We start from the raw sequence: 20,365 nt of genomic DNA on the forward strand, positions 1-20,365 counted from the left end.
TTGTCAAATGAGGATCCTGGCAAAGACCAGCAGAGAAGGGGAAGGAAAAGGAAAAGCAATAGAAGAGATTTGTTTGCATGCCACATCACTTCTGGAATTCAAGTCAGACAGTGATAACAGGTATGATGCAAGGCAGCAGGAACCACAAGATGGTAAAGACTGTCAAGTCTAGCAAATCTAAGCTGCAGCCTTCATGCACTTTACTGCCAGGTTTCTGAGCAGAAATTATAAGGGAGACATGTTTGTGATATTCCTGTTGCTGAGTCTAATGGAGAGAGAGTGCTGAAGCCCATCTAGGATAGGGTCAGCTCTGAGCATTGCTGGAGAAGGGTCAGCCATGGTGTGACCCAGACCATGCACGAGGTGAGTGAACAGGTGGAGCAGACTCAGCACAAGAGGACATTGCCACTTTGGAGAAAGGCAAGGATTGCTTTGTGTTTGTTTAAAAAAACCCCTAACACTCAAATCATCAGCTGCTGAGGCTCACGGGCTGTGCTTGGTGCTGCCACAAAAAGCACAAGGGACCTCAGCAGCTTCCTGACAGCAGTAGCTCCCAGTAAGGAAAGAGGATACAAACCCTGTTCCCAGCCTGAGGGTCAAGTATGTCAGCACTTCCAGTATAAAATCATCCATGTTTTCCTGGGCAGAGGAGAATAACAGCATAAATAAACCATCAGTCTGGCTTAAAATTAACTTTTATTTATAGATTTGTCACTCGAATTGTGTAAGTAGCTTAAGTCAAACAAGGACACCCTCCTCACCTACCCAGGGAACTGGGGCATGAGGTACTGTCATTAACTACGTGCTCAGGCTGTGAGTTGCAAGTGTGTCACTGCTATGGGAGCTGAGTCAAGCTTGGCACAAGCAGGGACAGGTAGAGCTGCCTGGAGCTGCCAGGGCTGAAGGGCACAAACCTCACAGGTAGTTTTTGCTGCTAAGGCTTTTGGGGAGTTGGTCCCAGGACTGTTAGCACTGGAGCAAGCTGCAATCTCCTTCCCCAGAGGGTCTGTGGGAGGACACATTTGCCTTATCCAGGCACTTGGTGACACTTGGGGCACTGCTGGGTTACCTGTCTAACAAAAATATGAATCAGGCTTTAGGCTGCAGACCAGCTGAGCCAGCTGGCCCAGGCTAAGCTCACCACAAAATTTGGGCACTAAATTACAGCTCCAGGTTCAAGCCTGAATCAACCTTACAGTGATGACACCCTCACAGTCACAATTACAGGGGAGGCCTGATAATTGCTTAAATCAGCATTGCCCAGTCATAGCCCTGCAAAGAACAACAGGGCATGACTTCTGACGACAGCAGAATTGGGGCTTGGGCTCCAGTGTTTCTTGCTTGATGCCTAATCCCCAAACACTGACCTTTACTGAACTAAAACTATGCAATATTGAACAGATTGTGCCATGGGTGGTGCCTTTAGCCACCTCTCCTGGATATACACATCCATGTTTTCAGAATTATCCTCATCACAGTTACTTGTGGTGGGCTAAAGAACCAACACGAGTTGGGCCAGCTCTGGAGCTTGTGATGTGCCACAGGTGGACACAGTTTCTCAGCCAGGTCTGCTCTGCTGAGGGTGCAATGTTAGAAAGTAGAGGAGTCCTGGGAGTTCAGCTCCCTAGCCAAGAGTAGAGTGAAGGCAGGGATCTGGAATAATAAAGGAAGAGCAGATCAAGGCTCATATAAGGCAGAGGAGCTGTAGTTAAGTGCAGTCACAATTGCAACCCCAGTCCCTATACTCTCCATGGGAGTCAAGGCTTTAAAAATTGCTGCTTGTTCCTTGAAGGGTTAGAAAGAGAATTCATGAGGGTTGACTTGTCCCATGGAGGAATAGATATAGTACAGCTTGGGCAGTGTCACCTCTGGAAACAGAGCTTGAGAAACCAGTAAATAAAAAAGGAAGTGCAGAAGGGGCAGACTCTGTAATGTGTGGGACACAGGTACATCCTTCACAGGCAGGAGTAGAATGAGCAATCCTGTCAAGTCCTTGATCAGATGCATGTTTCCACTTGTCATCAATCCCACTTTTGACCAGAAAAAATAGAATAAATAAAAAGCCATCACTAATGAATTAGGCTATTGTTACATCCTCTCCTTATGTGTTTAAGTGACCGTGGCCAGACCTATTGGTCACAGCAGGGCTCAGTTGTACAAGAGATGCTAAGCCAGAGGCCGACCCAAAAAAATCTTAGCAGAAGGGAGCACAAGCTCCTCTGTCTTGTGCTTGCCTAGGCTGGGGAAACAACTAACCAGGGCTTTGAAACACTCTGCTCTGCCTACACTGAATTTATACCCTTTCCTTTCTGTCCTACTCTTCCCAAACCAGTTTGTTTCTGTCCAAAACACTTGCATTCTTCCAATTCCAGAGTGAGAACAGAAGAAAAACTAAGCTCAGAAATAGCACAGACAGAGCTGACAAATCCCTGAGTTAACCTACTCAAAGTGGAATACTGCAAAAACAGCACCTCCACCCCAAGGCTGATGCCCTCCCACTCACCCACCCCACTCTCTTCACAGCCTTCAGCCCTGGCTCACTAAACCTGAAGGGCAGGTGAAAGGCACATGCACTTCAGAACCATAATTGATACATCCCTTCTTCAATCAGGTCACAACAGCAGGTTAATCTGGGGATCTGTCAGCTTTGGGAGTGTCTAGAGTGTAATTTTTGGGAAACAGACATTGAAATCCAAACAGTGATGTTATGAGAGAATTTGAGAGACAGGTAAGCAATCAACCTTCCCCTCGCTGGGAAGAATGACCTGAGTGACCTTTTGTGCTTGGACTCTGCCTCTGAGCTCCTGCTCACTGCAAGCTCAGAGCATCTCACTGTACAACCAGCACAGTGCTCCCTGTGACTGGGGAGGGAGGTCAGGGCACACTAGCAACACGAGAGGCATACAAGGTGACATTAAGGCACAAAGGCCAAGGGACTTACCTCACCACACGCATGTGGAATTAATGACCCTGAGAAATGCACCACCTGGAGCATCTCAAGCCTACTGTGAAATGGAATTCATACACAAAAGGATAAGTCATACACAAAGATAAGTGGTTCCAAAGTCTGGTCACGACATACTGACAGCACTAATCATGGCCAGAGCTCACCTCTTCCTTCATGGACTTACTGAGCTGCAGCAAAGCGATGACTGTTTCAAAAGAACTGAAATAGAAGGTAACTGTGCTTAAAGCCATTCACGCGTGCGTGAGATACAGCGAAACTTCAGTGAATTAACAGACTAATAGGTGTAAAGATGAAGCAACACCCCAAGGACTTCACCTGAAACAGGCCTGACATGCAAAGGTCACTGCATTTCATGGCAGTTTACCATCCCTGCAGCATTGGTGACACCATCCTGGAAGCAGATTTGAATCCTGAAGATGCACAAGCCTGTCCAAAGCAGCAGATCCAACCACAGCCACAAGCAGGCTCAACATCACCATGGACAGTGACATTTTATGGACTGTGTTGTCTCCCACATTGCACCACAGTGTACAGCATATCATGCTTATTATATTACAACTGAGGAGTAATGAAAAACTTACACTTAAGTGATATAAAAATAGGGGGGGAAGACCCAGGAATTTCTCCCATCCAACTATAAGCGCACACCCATTTACATTGTTTTGTAAATGAATTTAGAAGAAAAATAAAAATACTAAGGTATTTCTCTTCAGGACAACCATTGCACATTTGGTTTTACTTTGGAGGGGAGATACAAACACACAAGTAATGAAAAACTTACACTTAAGTGATATAAAAATAGGGGGGGAAGACCCAGGAATTTCTCCCATCCAACTATAAGCGCACACCCATTTACATTGTTTTGTAAATGAATTTAGAAGAAAAATAAAAATACTAAGGTATTTCTCTTCAGGACAACCATTGCACATTTGGTTTTACTTTGGAGGGGAGATACAAACACACAACACAACAAAACAAATAGAAGTGGGAACAGTTCGACACCTAGAGAGCTTTGCCTTGTGTCTTTGATAAACATTGTCTATCACCCTCAGCTTCCACTTCACTAGTCAAACCCTCAAGATCTGGTATCTAGGAAGAAAACCTCACAAAAACTTTTGAAAAAAAAAAAAGCCTATTAAGCAGTGGCATTGTTCTGCCCCATTTTCTGTATCACTCCCATCTGCAAGCCATTTGGATGAAGAAAATCTTTGTTTCCAAAGCTTGGCTCACTGAAGCTCATTTGTTCCAAAATACAACAGCTCCTTGATGCTGTTTATACCAGGGACTGCCAAGGGCTGGGCTCAGCAGTGCAGTGTGAGATGTTACTGGGTGCCCCATCCCTCTGCCAGCAGGCACTGTCCCCCTGGGGAGGGCAATGCCAGTCACCCTCCACCCAGAGTAAGAACGTGGGGCTTTGCCAGCACAGGGCCAAACCTCAGCTGTGGAACAGACCACTGAGCATTAGACCCTCTTGACACACACATCCATCACAGCCCAGTTATCAGTGCTCTTTTGTAAATACTGAATTTCGATTTGAACTATTGCTGTGAGTCTTTTCGTGTGTGCTTGCTAAAAAGATAATAAATCAGGATACAGATATTTTCTCAAGCTTGTTCAGAACCAGGAAAAGGATGGCAAAAAGGTCAGTGTTTTCTCTTCCTTCTCCAGTCTTATCAAAATCTCAGAAGGAAGCAGTGCAATGAAAACTGCCCCCATTTGATCAACTCTTGAGCATAGGAAAAGAAATTCAGAGGACAAAATCCATCTTCCCTTTAACTTCACATAAGCATCTTTAAAACAGACAATTACATAGTTGGTATTCAGCTGCTTTCATTTTCTCCCTCGCAAAGTGGGTGCTAAAATATCAGCATCTCACAGGATATAATCAGAAAAATAGCCACAGAGTAAGAATTAATCTCTGTAGTTCAGGTAAGAAGGGAGAGAAGTGGGTGAAACAAGTGCTCTCTGAGTGCCTCTACTGGTTCATTAGCAGAAATCTGAAAAAAGGAATGGAAAAGTCAATGCCTATTAATTTTCATGCTATTCTCCCTTCAAGAACAGAGGAAGGACTAGAGAAATACAAAAGACAAATAGCACTAATGCTTAAAACTTACAATGTAAAACTCTTCAAAAGAAATAAACTAGCTTAATCTTCAAGTACTCACATATCTTCTCCCTACCCACCTTAAAAAGGGACCTCCCTGTCTTTTCTATATGAATTTATTACATATACCTATACATAAACACATGTATATTCACATTGGTATGGCCTTACACTCCATTTAAGGATATTTTGCTACATTGGTCAGAGTGCAAAGTAATTGCGTCCTTCAAATCAGTATTTTTACATCATGATGAAATAAACCTGTAACTGAGACAGTTTGCATGACCACACAGACACAGTGGCAGATTATTTTTCTGGCTTGTAAAAAAAATAATAATTTTAAAACAGAAGTTCTATTTCAGCAGTTTGAAGATGGAATGTAAAGTTTCTGCTGTTAAATGTATATAAAATATATTTATTAATCATACATTCATGCTGATTCCAATAAAAAAAAATAAAAGATTTTTCTGAAATTCTCTCCGTGGATTTTTAGTGTTGGAGGTTCCATGCCCACATTGCTGCCACATTTGTGCCAACACATTTCATGAAAATAAGGCAATAGATGTTTTACCACTAAGGCTTTTATTCTGAGGAATTAATCTCTCTCATCTGTGACCACCTGAGCTCCACCTCACAGAGGAATTCCTACAGCAGCAGCAGCCACAGCACTCAGGCTCGTGCACTGCTCCTCCTCGTTTCAGACTTCCAGGACTAACACAGTTGCCAACACAATCATCCTTCCTTTCCCAGGATTTTATATTAAGACCAGGAAGCAGAATCAAGTTTTCCACAAGAGGGACACATCACATCTCACACCTCTTAAGTTGCTCTTGTCTTTCACACAGCAGTGACAGGTACACCCAGCAGAAAGTTCACAGAACAGTTAGGGTCAGAAGGGATTGGACTAGATGATCTCCAGAGGTCCACGTTGGGCTTGCTTTTTACAGTATCTGATTTTACTCAGGCCCAAATGAACAGCAATACTTTCAGTAGAGTCAAACTATGGTGGATTCACCATCCCTGCAGACTTTTAAGATGAGACTGGATGTGGCACTTAGTGCCATGGTCTAGTAACCACAGTAGGGTTGGACTTGATGATCTTAAAGGTCTTTTCCAACCTGGTTGATCCTATGATTCTATGGCTTAAATTCTCCTGGAAGTTGAAACAGCTTCTGCCTGGGAGTTTAACTGCTTGTGCCTAGGGTCTGTATAATGAAAAAAACATTTCTTGTACCACTTTGCAAGCTAGGACATGGCATCATATATACCTTGCCTTAAAATTCTTTGGTAGATAAACTGACCTTGGTGCAGACACCCAAAATGACATTTCAGAATGCTCAAGGACTGCCACTCACACTGAATCTTAAAGATGGACATGATAAAAGTACTTTTTATTCCACCCAGGTGCTTTGTCAAAAGTTTGAAATATCATCAGTGGAACAGCAGATCTCTCTTGGCTTGGCAGGCAAGTGGCATTTTTGTGACAGAAAATAGAAAGGCAACATCCTGCCCTTCAAATCTATTCTGAGAACACACCATTACTCTAAAATCTGCTGTCTTTAAGGAATGACTGAGCTTGAAAGAATTTTACTCAGTTTACTCATAATCAGATAAGCTATTACCAAACCCTTTGCCCCATCTTCCACACATGCAAACAAGACAAAACCTTAGGAGAGCAGCTTTTCAAGTTAGCAGCCAAGGGAAGAATGCTACTGCTGGGAAATTAAATCATCTCCAAGAATTCCTTCCTGCTACAGCACACACAGCTTAGAACTGCTCATGTGCTATGTGCTCCTAGCCCCAGGCAGCACTTTGTAAGGAAAGAGAAATAATTCAGAAACTGTTAAAAAATACACTCCTCCTTGATGTGCAGAATAAGCAGATGCAGGTATCAACTCCAGAGCTTCATACCTGCATCCAGAATCATGCTTTGCACCAAGGAAAAGGAGTTCCAGGGTTTAATAGACCTCCCTGTCACGTGGCACCACTGAGGGATGATTCTGATGCAGATTCCAGTCAGAGCTCACTGTTCCCACACAGGTTCAGTTTCCTGCTCCAGGAGGAAATGCTCTGTGCAAAGTTCTGCTTCCAGCAGCACACTCACCACCTCCATGCTTGATTTTATGTGGCTCCTGTACACCCAGGAACCTGTCAGAGGGCCCTGCAGGGCAAGCAGTGATCCCTGCCTGAATCCTCAGCTGCAGAGCACCGGCAGTCCCCAACACACTGAAATTTCAATTCGACTTGACACAACAGCCCCACACAGGTCTGGTGGTACTTCCAAGTACTCCAGGTGCTTTCTCCCTGCTTAAGGAAAGGGGATAACTAAACCTTGCAATTGTGCAATGGCCTTAACCAAAGAAAAGGCAGCAAAGCTTCTGGTTTGGGTGGTCTGAAGCACTACTCTAAGTGAAATGCTCTTATGTCTACTGGTCTTACACTACTAGGATCAGCCAGAAGAGGTCAGATCACACTCCTGTGCTCTCACAAGGGCAGATCAAGGTATCATAAGGTTATTCCAGCACTCTCCATGTGGCTGGTGTGGGTGCAAAAGCCTATGACAGGTCTCACCAACTTCTCTCCACTTCCCTCTCTCTGCAGAGTACTGGAACATCCAGAGCACTTCAGTCACACCATCCTTGTCTTGAGCTGGAGGCACTGGCACAGAGACACAGTCTGATTCATTTGAGACTTCCCTGTAGCACTTTCTAGAAAGAGCTGGGCTACCTTGGTTATTAGGTATCAGCCTTCTTGGAGCCATTTTTCTAGGTCACTGTAGCCAGCTGAGCCCAAGCAAATCATGATTTCTTCATAGTCACCTTCACCCTAAACGTATACAAAGCCTTGGAGACCTCAGACAAAAGACTGAGGTTTTAACAGCAGAGCAATGCAGAAACCAGAAGGTTTGAGGGCTACTATAAAGCTTAAACAAAAACAAAAAATAAAGGGGTCAACGTGACAACATTTTACAGCAGGACTTTTTAGTGGACTTTGTTATTTTGAGTCACAGAACCACCAAAGTGCAAATACCAAGAGTCACTCTACACTTTGAACATGATGCTGGCAACATAACTTGCTTTGGAGAAGTACTTCTTTACAAGACATTCCAAGAAGATTTTATGCAAATATTTTATTTTGCCTGTCATCTTGGACAAGAACATCATCTTCTGGGTCAACACTGAGACTGTGATTCATATGAGAACAAGCACACACTTCACCCTACAGGGTGTCTTCACTGACATTCCTCTTTCAAATCAAGACAGTGAGCCAGAACTATCCAACTCTCACTACAGAAAATAGGTTTCAGGCTTACAGATGCTTCGCAAATTTAGTTAAAAACTATAAAAGCTTCTATTAAAAGCACTTTGATAAGTCTGAAGTGCAACCTGTTACTGCAGTCTTGGATTTAACATCAAGAACAGTAAAAAGCCAACAAAGAGAAAAACACATCACAAACAACTAAGAGTTCAGCATATGACTTCCATTGCATACCTTTGCCTCACAGACATTCCTGAGAGGAGAAATGCAGGTTTTTGTTTTGAAAAAATACCAGTTACCACCACAAGAGGAAGCAGCAGAATTTCCAGTATGCTGCTGTGAGAGCACAGCAGAGGAACTGCAGCCACACTGTGCTCTCCCTCAGTTGGCTAAGGTACTTCAATCTCCAGGTACAGATTGTAAGCAGGACAATCAGACACATTCATAAGGAGGGAAGGGACAAACATTGTAACAACTCTGAAGAGAAAGATAAAACAGAAACTGACACTACCAACATTTAGTACAACCAGGTTCAACCACTAAGTTTGGCAAGTAAAAGGCAAAACATGACTGTTTGGAACAGGTAATACCAATCCATCCCTTGGGCAGCTCAGCTCCAGGGTCAAGGTAAGCACAAGTCCAGAGAGATGACACATTGCATATGCACAGCCATTGTGGTAATAAATTGAGGAAACATGGAAACAGTGAAATGTGACACAGGAAAGCAAACGTTCTCAGCAGCTCTGTCGTGCTACCAAGAGATCTGAAGGTCTGGAGTGACACAGAACTGCAGTTTCATCCGGGAGGTTTAACACATTGCATCACAGGAATGCTGCTTTGTGCAGCACAATCTTACACGATCTCTTGCATTGAAATCACCAAGTTTTGCATTTTTTATTTTCAGTTTCATCTTCTTTCAGAGGCAGTGGAGAGTGTTCAACACCTTAACACCAGGACAGACAGGCACCACCTTCCATACTTCTGACCAAAGTGCCATCCATCCACTTCAGGTCTGGCAGAAGCAGGGGATGAAGTACTGCAAAAATAACTATTACACACAGCAGTTGGGACTGTAAAGGATGATGACAAAGGTATTTCTGATTCAGCTGTACTTTTGCAACATTTGTAACAGGACCTGCCCAACCTCGAGTTGAAGTTACAAAATTCTGCATCCAATAAGTACTTGTTTTCAATTATTTAAATGCAGCCAAGCTGATGAACAGGAGGTATTAAAAACTTTAATCACCTCTACCTAGTAAACCTAGTGACTGAAGGAAGAACCTCTTTTTCTTGGAAGAACTCCAACATACTCTTGACTTGATAAAGCAAATCTAGACCTTTTTTATTTTTATTTTATTAAACAATTCGCCAAGACTGGAATGAGAGATAAATAGAAGGCACAACAATTTTGCTTTTTTTTTATACAAATACAAACTAAACATGAAAAAAACTCCCTAGTTCAATAAAAAAATTTCACAAGTTCAGGAAAAGTGTTTCAAGAGTCAAGTTCTAGACATTTAAAACCTATCCCACAATCCAAAATTTCAAAGTGGTAAAACAGTAGTTCGAATTCATTTCTGTGATCATGTATCAAAAGAAAAAGAGATCCTACAGAAACCCATTATTCCACTTTTACAGCGCCACAAAGAGAAAGTCAATTTGTCAAGTGGCAATATCTCCAGACCAGAGGATGTTCGTATGACCCTCAAAGAATAAATCAATAGTTTTGTTTTTCTGCCCTTGAAATACTTGCCAAGTACTACGTTTTCCTACAGGCTCTTGAACGCATGCACGTGAAATATTATTCCACTGACTGAAATGCACTCAAATTCAGTAGGAAGGGGGGAGGAAAAAAAGAAAAAAAGAAAAAAAAAGAAAGACATTCCTTTAGGAAAAACCACTGGTACCAAAAAAATCCAGTCCGTAAGTTTGAGGTGAAGAAGAAAATTCAGTTCCGTTCTTTTTAAAATCCACTTTTCCTAAAACATTGTTCCACAAAGCTGGAATCTGGGACAAGGACTAGAAAAAAATAAAATCACAGAACCATAACACAAACAAAAAGGGGCCAAAATAGTATCAAACGTAGCAGTCTATAACAGGCTAGGGCCACATTCCAAGATACCCAAGGCTGAAATTCACAAATCTGCAGGAAAAAGGGTTTGCGCCACCACGTCAACATCCACGATGCATTCACTGGCGTTGCCCGATCCCCCTTCCAGCTCCAAATCCTGGCTTCTGGGACATTCCTCCACGAGGAGGCCCTCGAATCCCACCTCCCAGCCCCCCACGAGTGCCTCCAGGTCCACGAGGTCTGTTATCTCTGCGGTCACCCTCCCTGGCAGCTCGCGTCTTCTTCTCCTCCACGTTCAGGCGCACCTCTCCCCTGAACATGATGGGCTGCAATGAAAGCAGAGAAGGTACTTGCGTTAATGACTCACCAGTTGCTCTTCAAGGTCAAGCAGATTCCTGCAACCTTGTCTCACAGCCTCCTCTCCATCAAAGACTGAAGTGGTTTAGGATTTCTTACTAACCAATGGCAACAGGCAAGCTATGCATCCAGTCTCTTGTGGTTTTACTGGAGAGGATAAAGCTGTGGAGTGACACTTGAAGAGCAATCTCAGGCTCTACACTGAACACTTTGACGTGTTTTAGAAAAGAAAGTGAACTATTAAGGGCAACCTCCTTTCATTATTAAGCAGCAATTCAGTCTACCACCATGCAGAGTGCCCCCTGATTTGTCTTATGGCATGAAGAATGTCAGATCCTTCCTTGTCTGCCACCTTCCCACACAGCCCAGTCAGGCCTTTCACTTAGGTCAAGCCCATTGTTTTAGAACTGCAGTGATGATTGAGAGACCTCAGTGAAGCAAAACCAAAGAGGAGCAGGACTGCAACATCCCACTGCAGACAAAATGTTGAAGTCTGCAAGAATCTACCAACTACAGGACGACTAAGGATTTGCTTGTTCCAAATTATTCCATGCAAGAATGTGAAAAGCATGATCCATCCTTGGTACAGGCACAATGCTCTCTCATCCAATGGAAAGACAAGTTGTTCACACTTCTGCTGAACTGACTGTAGAAGAACAGATCTAAGGCTGGAGCACATTGTCCAGCACAGCTGATGACTCGAGGAGGGCAAAGAGCAGCACATTCAAAGCCTAAGCTGGAAGTCAACATCCACTCTCTGCTCTAGCTCCAATGACAGAGCTCACAGCTGTACAAGTAAACTGAGTCCACAAAACCCTCTTGCTGAGTGTGCCTTTGGCATTCCCTAGACTTAACATCTGGCACTCAGCTCTGAGCTGCCTCTCCCACTGCAAGAGAACTCACGAGTCACCATTTCTAGTTTGTTGCAACTAAACCCCAAACATGCAAGTGTAAGTCACTGCCAAAGATGTTCACATACTGCTTGCAGCTAGGAAGTGATATAAGGACCCACTGCCACTGTACCACTTATTCCCACACCAATTCTGGACAAAGTCAACCACATTTACTCAACCTACTTCTAGCACTGTTTTCAAATCACCTGTATTAGACTCTGCCCTAGGCCACACTGGAACTGTTCTGCCCAGGACAGAAGGAAAGCACTTAAGTAAGCACCTCTGTGAGCATCCTGATCTTGATTCAGTCCTGCAAGAATCCTAGGGGGGCTGGGCTTCAGCTGCACAAACTCATCAGCACTGCCATAAATGCTGCTGCTTCCCACAATAAAAGGTGTCTGCCTGTGGGATCTGTAGGAGCTGTGGGAGCTGACAGCTGGTCTGAAGGCCCTGCAGACTTCAACCTTGAGCCTATCATCGTGTACCCTTGAATGGCTGCAGCAGCTAGAGGGAGGCACGAAGGAGGCATGCTTACCAGAAGAAAAGATGAACAAGAGCCAAAAGAAGAGAAAGCCTTTCTGTCTTACAAGATGATAAAAGAAATGTGTGCTTATGTCATTTGTAGCCAATGACAGGTTGCTTGTAATATGTTATATCCAATGGACAAAAGACACGCTTTATGTAAAAAGGCACAAAACCAGCTAACTTGCAATAAAGAAAAGAAGTTTTTGCCTTTCACCATTATTCCTGTGGATTTATGCTGCATGTCCGTCTCAACCGCGACATCTGCCCACATGAAAGGTCCCAAACTCAGACCAAATCTCAAGGTTTAAAAAATCTGCACCCAAGTTGCCTTTCAAATTAAGAACAGAAATTTACTGGCAGCACTCCTGTCCAGTAAGGAAGTCCCTGGTGAAGAGCTGGGCTGTAAGCACACACACAGAACAGCTGTGATGGTGCACCCAGACCCACTGCCTACCACAGCACAGTCATGGGTGCACATCCTGCATTAGCAATCACTGCTGACAGGCTGAGCAGGTACCTCTTGCCTTTGTTAGCAAAATTCTTTGCAGCACACCAGTACAGCTTCTCCCTTTCAACCTCTTTGACAAACAAGATTCTATTTGTCCATAGAATCAGACTCTCTACCTTGCCTTCCTGAAAGCTATTTACCTGCTTCCTGTGTTCAGCAACTTCCCATTAGAAAAAGGCTCTGTAATGAACAAATTCATGTTCACCTAAGCTGTTACAAGCTACTTCAATGACAAAAGCCTCAGTAACAAACGCTGCACAAGCCTTGGTAATAGGAGGGAAAGCCATCACACCTACTTTAATATGCTCAAGAAGTGTCAAAGAGACCAAGTAGATAGAATCTTTTCCTGCTAATCTGAAAGACATTGTCTGTTGTCAACAGACCAAAACCCACTGACTAGTTTATTTACCCTGTTGCTAAGGATCTTCTGAACTGGTTCAGGATCATCAAACACCACAAACCCAAAATTGGGGAGCTTTCCACCACTGTTGATGCGAAGTTCAACAACATTGCCATAGCCTGCAAGAGAAAAGCCAAGTTCTTGGGTCATACATTAGAATGCTCTGTTGACCACACCTATGGCCACAACCCCCAACCCCTCAGATGACAGCAAAGCAACCAGCTTACTTTGGAAAAAGTCTTTAAGTTCAGATTTATCCACATCATGAGGAAGGTTCCCAACAAAAAGCTGATGACTGTCCGGGTATCTCACAATCCTTCTGGTTTCCACATCGCCTTGTTCACCCTCACGAACTTCAAGAGAAAAGTGAAACTTATTTAAGCCAAGTCAGACCCCACAGCAAACAGAAAAACAAGCCATGGTCAGAATTAGCACAACATACAAGAATCAGAATTCACATTGTTTATCCATTCATATGTGAAAAAGATTAAGCATTCTACACTAGCAAGTTCATAACTGCTTTACCACCTGACTAAGGCCAAAAGCTTGAGTAGAAATTGTTTCCTGACTGACAAAAATGAGATTTTGAAAGCTCTGATCTCATACTGCTTCCCCAAAACCCTTGTAGAACAGAAAACAGTTTATTCTTTGGAGCTTCTCTTACTTGGTCTAGGACCCCTCTGTGGTGGGATGCTTGTTCGCTGCTCCCTCACTCGCTGATCCCTCTGAGGTCTCTGAGGAGGGGTCTGAGATTCAGGCTTTGCCTCAGGGCGGGGCTGGATCAATTCAAAAAGGAGGAAACAGTTGAGAGTCAGACAGACACACCAGTAGGGTTCAGCTGCTAAGAGCTCTTTGTCAAGTTGTTGATAAAATACATGGGAAAACCTCCCCGATAGTTCTTTCCATCTGTGACTCAACTGCACATTAGCTCAAGTTGGCTTTATATGCTAAAAGCAAACATGACACTTGATTAAGTTACAACTGCAAAGTCACCATAGTCACGATTACATACAGTAAAATGTGTCTACCTGAATAGCAATGGCAGACAGACTGGATTCATAAACAGGCAGTGGAAATAAAAAGTTGCCTCTTAACTAAAGAGGGTGCAATCATTTTAGATGACAGATACATCCAGCAATCACATGAACATTCCCTGCTTTTCCTTCATGAGAAACAATTAATTCTCAACCCAAAAGCCAAGGCATAATATTTTCATGATGTCCATGAGGAATCATAGAATTTTAAAGTCTCTGGAGTCTGAGAAGTCAGATCATAAGCAGATGTCACTTTTCCCCACCTCAGTTTACTGTCAGCCAGTTTAGCACTTGAACTCCTCCAGGTGTTGGATTCCTACCTGTGAGACTGGTACTTTCACAACATGAGGTGGTATTCCTGATACTGGAACAGCCCCACTGGGAGGAAGGTTCTTGCTGGTTACTGATGCCCAGGAGAATGTCTTAGAAAAGAGAAAGATAACATAACTCCAGATGCTTGCATCCTTCTGAAATATATTCCTGATAGTACAGCTAACAGACAAAGGGTAAATAACAAAGTTTAACCTATCCCTAATATTTGGGATCCAACCACTAGCAGTTTCTCTGGAACTTCCTTCAAATGACTTACATACAAAAACACTTAATGTACTGACAGTGGAGTCACACTTCCACCCTATTGCTAAATTCTATGTAGAGTTGAACGAGGACACAGCAGTGGCCCAAGACCAAGTATCACATCAAGGTTAACCAAGGTATTGGTTTCCTGAGTACCATCTATCTGCTTTTGCCTCGCATAACACTGAAGATTGATAAAAATCCCCAGGCAGAAATAGTTAGAGCTCACTCGTTTTCCTGACTCAGCATATTGGCTGCAGTACGCTCAGAATTTCAGACACTGTTTACAAAGAATCTGAGCCTCTCCCTACTGCTATAGTTCCCATTCCTACCACGTACACAAAGCCTTACCTTAGTTCCTGGTATTTTACCCAACTACTTACTACCTAGAATTTTAACTACCTGTTATCATATACAAACTAATGGGAAGAAGGCAACTGGTCAAACACAGAGCAGCCTGGGGAAGGGGGGAAGCAGAGCATTCAAACACTTCTAATTCTAGACACTTGAAAGAGGACCATCTATAAAAAGACAGGGAGCCAAACATACTGATGAAACCACCACATCACAGAAAAGAACCATCCACTCTCATTACCCTGGAGTCCTCTTGCACTGCAGGAGCTGGATCAGCAGGAGCTGGAGAAGGACTCTTTTCTGCAGTCTCTTCTGGAGCTGACTCCTCCAGTGCTGGCTCAGACTTCTCTTCCTGTGCCTCTGGTTCAGCCTCCTGTTCAGGTTCTGCCTCTGGCTCAGGCTCTGCCTCTGCTGCAGCCTCTTCCAGGTGTTCCTCAATGTCATTGCTATTACACAGCAGCACAAAAAGTGAGACAGAAGAGGTGGGATTGTATTCATTCTCTTACTGGTGATAAGAAATGCTACTTGTCCAATACAGATGTCAGGAACATGACATCTGAGTGGAAGAATGAGGCCAACCTGTTTAAGTAAGGCCAAATTGCACAGGGATGCAAGTTTCGCATTATTACACTACAGAGCAGCAAAAAAAATTTTTTTTTAAAAAATCAAGTCTCCATGTTCAGCCTAACAGCATTTTGGTTTCACTGACCAATAAACAGAAATCTTTTGACTGTCAGAGGTAAACCATGAACAGTAATAGAGTGTGACCTGTTCCACAAGCAGCCTGTATGACACAACATCTGACTTCATCTAGAAATGCATTATTACCTGACAGCCTGCTCGTAATAAGCACCAGTATCATCAGGAACAGCCTCAGGTGTCTGCTGTCTTTCCTCAGGTTCCTCTCCTTCTTCCTCTGATTCTAAGTAAGGTTAAAAAACAAACAAAAAAAAATACACCATACACATCTTCAGTACAAGATTCAAACACAAGACACCTATCACAACATGCAGGTGAAGTCTCTGCCAAAGAGCATATTGGAACCAGTATCAAGACATGACATGGAACAAACATTTCCTTGTATTTCCACTATAACTTTGGTTACTCGGTTTTGACCAAGGTTAAACACGTTCCAAATACTTTAGAGAAATCTGACTGAAACTACCAAAATAAATCTTAGTTTATAAATAGAAACAGAATATGCCAGAAAAATCTGCATGTTACAATTCCTTGCTGGAGTGCAAAAAAACTACAGGCAAGGGAAAAACCTACAAGAACATGAAATTTAACACTGATCTGTCTTTGTCAGTGAGAAGATTTCCTTTGGTCTGGGAATATAGTGCTGATGTAGATTCAGAAACAAAACACCAATAGAACCATCCAAAAATTTCTGCTACTTACCCTCTGGAGGCTCAGTGTCAGAGTCCCCAAAAACCTCATCCTGGTAGCGGAAGATATCATTGTGGACATAGAACTTGTTTGCAACAGAACCCTAGAAGTAAAACAAAAGGGAGGAACCAATTCAATTACATCAATCCAGCAATGTAAAAAGTGAAATAATGTGAGTAAACGATCCTTTCCCCCTCTCCCAGGATTACTTCTAGCTTGTCTCTTTCAACAAGGTATGTTATTAGGGGCAGGAAAACAAGACAGACATACTAACAAGTCAAGTGTACATGGAACAAAGGCAAAGGTTTATCTGTGCTTTTAATTCTAATAGCTCACAACACTGAAAAGGCATGAGCAAGAACTTCCTGGTGTCTAAAGTATCAATTCTTATCTCTAAGTCCTATTGGAAAATAAAAGTGATCTCATGACATTCCTTTCTTCACTATCACTTTCAATTCTGTGAACTGCTTTCTTAATAAAATGTGTCTACTTAAAAATAGCACTTCAAATGCTAAATCAGTGCTTGATACAAGGAAGTCTTCAACCACATTTTCAAACAACAGGAAGCATTCTCTTTCTACTAGTTCTTTTCACTAACAGGACTAGTTGCTAGGAGAGCAAATCAAAGATGAAATAACTTGATTATGCTTAAGGAAAAAATATGCATTGCACGTACCTAGGAGCCAAAAGTCAGGACGCTTACAACTGTAATTTCTATATCCAAGGTCACCTTATGACCATACAGAAGTGGTATAATTTCCTAAGGAATTCTCAGAATATTACTGCTGAATTTTGTGGCAAGCTACCTTCCCAGTCTAGCCCTTCAGACTCCAACCCTGAACCAGACAGGCCTCACTACTCCTGACACGACAGCAGCAGCACTAACAGCACACTCAGGACAGCTTACCTCGGGTGCCAGCACAAATGTCTGCATGAACCTGCGCACAGGCTGCATGTTGTTGGAGAGCTCTCCCATCACCTGCACCACAACCCCATCGTTGAGGGTGGCATGGGCATCCACGTGACGAATCTTTGTGTGGCAATCCTTGAAGTTTAAGGACAGCACCTTCTTGTGGATATCCTGTGGAAAAATGGTACAGAAGGGTTACGCTGCAGAAGCCATTTCTGCTGAGTTCTCAGTTTTCAAAGAAAGTAAAAATCATAAAACAGTATCTTAGAATATATTCCTAACTCTGGAGAGAAAGCTTGGCAGCACGCTCTTTGAGTTTGCTTTGCAAGCAATTTTATATCATTAACTTTCAATAAAGGAAGCAGCTTACAGTTAAGGCAGCTTTTTCTACCTATTTTTCTTTGGATTTGTTTTTTGGGTTTTTTTGGTTTTTTGGTTTTTTTTTACAGGAAGCACTAACCACAAGGGGGGTGAACCACAGCTGGATACATTTCTCAACCACAAAGGTAGCAAGATACAAGGAAAGAACAGCCTTTTTTAGGTGCTTACAGATTGCCCATAGACTGCATCAGCTGGTTTTCCATTGGAATCCAAGCCACCATGGACATAGGAAGAGTTCTTTCCATAAAACCTGTTGGAAAGAAACGTTTGAACATTAAGCTTTGCTATGTAACAACACTGAGCCTGTAGGTTAGAGTACAGTATGAATAATACACTCTCAAGCAAGTTTTCTGTCTGTATCACTGGAATAGAGCCATACAATCCCAGAATCCTGTCAGCAATTTGGGGTGGGAGGTTTCGATCCAAGGGGAATATGCAAAGTTCTGAATATGCAAAGTTCTCCCATGTAAGCTGTAGCATTCAGGTATGTCAGACACTCATGTGCTAACACCCAACACCAAAGTCTCATAGGAGCAAGATGATCCAGTCCCATTCTTCCCTTTCTGTGCAAGGTCCCCAAAGTAACACAATACCCTGAGCACCTGGGATGCTGAAAGCTTCCCCTCAAGTTCTAATTTCAAGCTTGACTAAGGAACACTAGTATTGTTCTGCTCATCTTCAGTAAAGAAAAGTACTGTAGGTAAATCTTCCTTTCTCTAACTGAGGGATTGTAAGGTAAAATGCCATAAACATCAGGGGATGCCAGCAGATGAAGGAGTAGAACTGAATTCCATAGCATAATGTGAACTTTTCCTTGACCCAAATGGACAAGGTCGACCCATGCAGGGCAACACTCTCAATAAGTGTTCCTGAGACTGGAAGGAGGAAGGTTTCAGAAATTCTTTGTCTAGCTACTCAAAGTATATCTTCATAAATGAGGTTAGTTCCAGAAATGTAGGATACCTGTCAAGTCCAACACAACCAATTTGTTTAGATAACAGATTGTAGTTTGCAGCACATTCATAATTTCCCTGACTTTCCTTTCAGAAAGAGCTGCTGGTATGTTATGACTCCTGAGAGATGTCAGTACATGAGCATACAACATTTTCAATGCTTCTCCCTTGTCGGGGGCACTGCACCAAGACAAAACTACAAAAATGCTTAACTAAATAACATTTATCCAACTTCAATTTATATTGATTACAACCAGGAGAAGCAAGCAACACACTTTTGTTCTACATTTTCTTCTTTATTGTGCCTTAAATAAATGTTTAGTAGCATTTCAGTTACAACCAGAACTCAGATATTTAAAGAATTCCTGTAATCCTCATTATCCATGTGTTAATCTAGCTGATCAAAACCGAAAGCAAACTACACCCAGAGTCTGTCTTGAGGAAATCTGATTTTCAAGTGTCCAAATTCAGCAAGCCAAGGCATGGTAATAAGCTCACTTATCAATTTTAGCTTACAAATTGAGGAATTCACATGGAAAAATAGATCACAAAGTGAAGCAAAGCTTTACCTGTGCAAATAGTCAGGTGCTTGGTTAAAATATAGTACTGCCTCACAAATTCCCGCCCGACCAGCAGGGGACTTGGCTTCTCCATCACCATTTCTTTGGTCAACTGAAAACTATGGAAAAAAACAAAAGCTCCATAAACCATGAGCATTTCAGATCACTGTTCACATCCTGATCACATAAGCCACATAATCACAGGGGAAAGCACACACCAAACCCATTGGCTGTGTTCCCCCAGTAAGCAGTTTAACCCATGTGTTTTCAGAGTCGCAATGTTTTGGTACTGGGAAAGGATTGCTGGGTACCAAACCAGTGGTATGGGCAAGGGAGATCACCTCACAACACGCCAGTATTTAATCATCCTACACATCCTCAGTAAAAGCAGGTGGCAAGCAAGTATGATTCTTCAAGAGGATTTGCTTAAGTGGCTAAGACATTTACAGTTGATCCAAATTCTACTTACCTCACTTGACTTCACAATCAGAATTAAAAGTCAGATGTTCTAAGGCAAAGCCTGTGCTACTGTATTAGGGGCATTTTTAGAAGGTCAGAACAAGTCCAATCTATTTTTACTAGCAGCACAGCAGTACTCGCTGTGAGTGTCAAGCACTGTAGAGGAATATCAGCTTATATTAAATTTACTAGGCTATGAATACACACAGCTCTTCCCTTGCTTCCACCAAACTCAGCAAGTCACTTCCGACTTAAATTCAGACCACTAGTCAAGAGAACAGCACCACCCACAACCAAACACAAATCCATCTAGTACCTTCCGTCTAATTTCCAGGGATCTAAGTTATAAAAATAAAGTCTTTGCAGGGAAGTTACACAATATGTGTATCTCCAGGACAGGTCAGACCAAGCCAAAGCACACTCCTGCATTTCCTCCCTATCAAATACTCATCCACACTGTTCAAACTCATACAAAACAGGTTCAAACTCCCAGGGATAACACCAATTCCAAGGCATATTCTTGGTACCCAACATGGAAACCAAAGTAGATTCTCTGCTCTATACTCAGCTGCACCAACAGGCAGCAGAATGAGGGCTCAGCAGACAGTTTTGCTGTTGATGTGCACTTGAAAGAACTTTTCCCCACTACCAACCCTCAAACTTTC

The 20,365-nt window shown here is 42.7% G+C and overlaps 1 protein-coding gene across 1 annotated transcript; it reads right to left on the reverse strand.

Moving 5' to 3' along the window:
* Positions 1 to 9,647: 9,647 nt before the first annotated feature.
* G3BP1 (GTPase activating protein (SH3 domain) binding protein 1) lies at positions 9,648 to 19,359 on the reverse strand. Its single transcript, XM_009070665.1, is given in 12 exon segments — positions 9,648 to 10,727; positions 13,094 to 13,203; positions 13,312 to 13,437; positions 13,749 to 13,860; positions 14,439 to 14,540; positions 15,290 to 15,494; positions 15,877 to 15,970; positions 16,450 to 16,540; positions 17,345 to 17,518; positions 17,897 to 17,978; positions 19,251 to 19,281; positions 19,284 to 19,359. Coding segments are annotated over 12 exon segments (1,392 nt in total). The 5' UTR covers positions 19,342 to 19,359; the 3' UTR covers positions 9,648 to 10,520.
* Between the last annotated feature and the right edge of the window lie 1,006 nt (positions 19,360 to 20,365).

Source organism: Acanthisitta chloris, unplaced genomic scaffold (genome assembly GCF_000695815.1).
Source record: "Acanthisitta chloris isolate BGI_N310 unplaced genomic scaffold, ASM69581v1 scaffold27612, whole genome shotgun sequence".
In the NCBI taxonomy this organism is placed as follows: Eukaryota; Metazoa; Chordata; class Aves; order Passeriformes; family Acanthisittidae; genus Acanthisitta; species Acanthisitta chloris.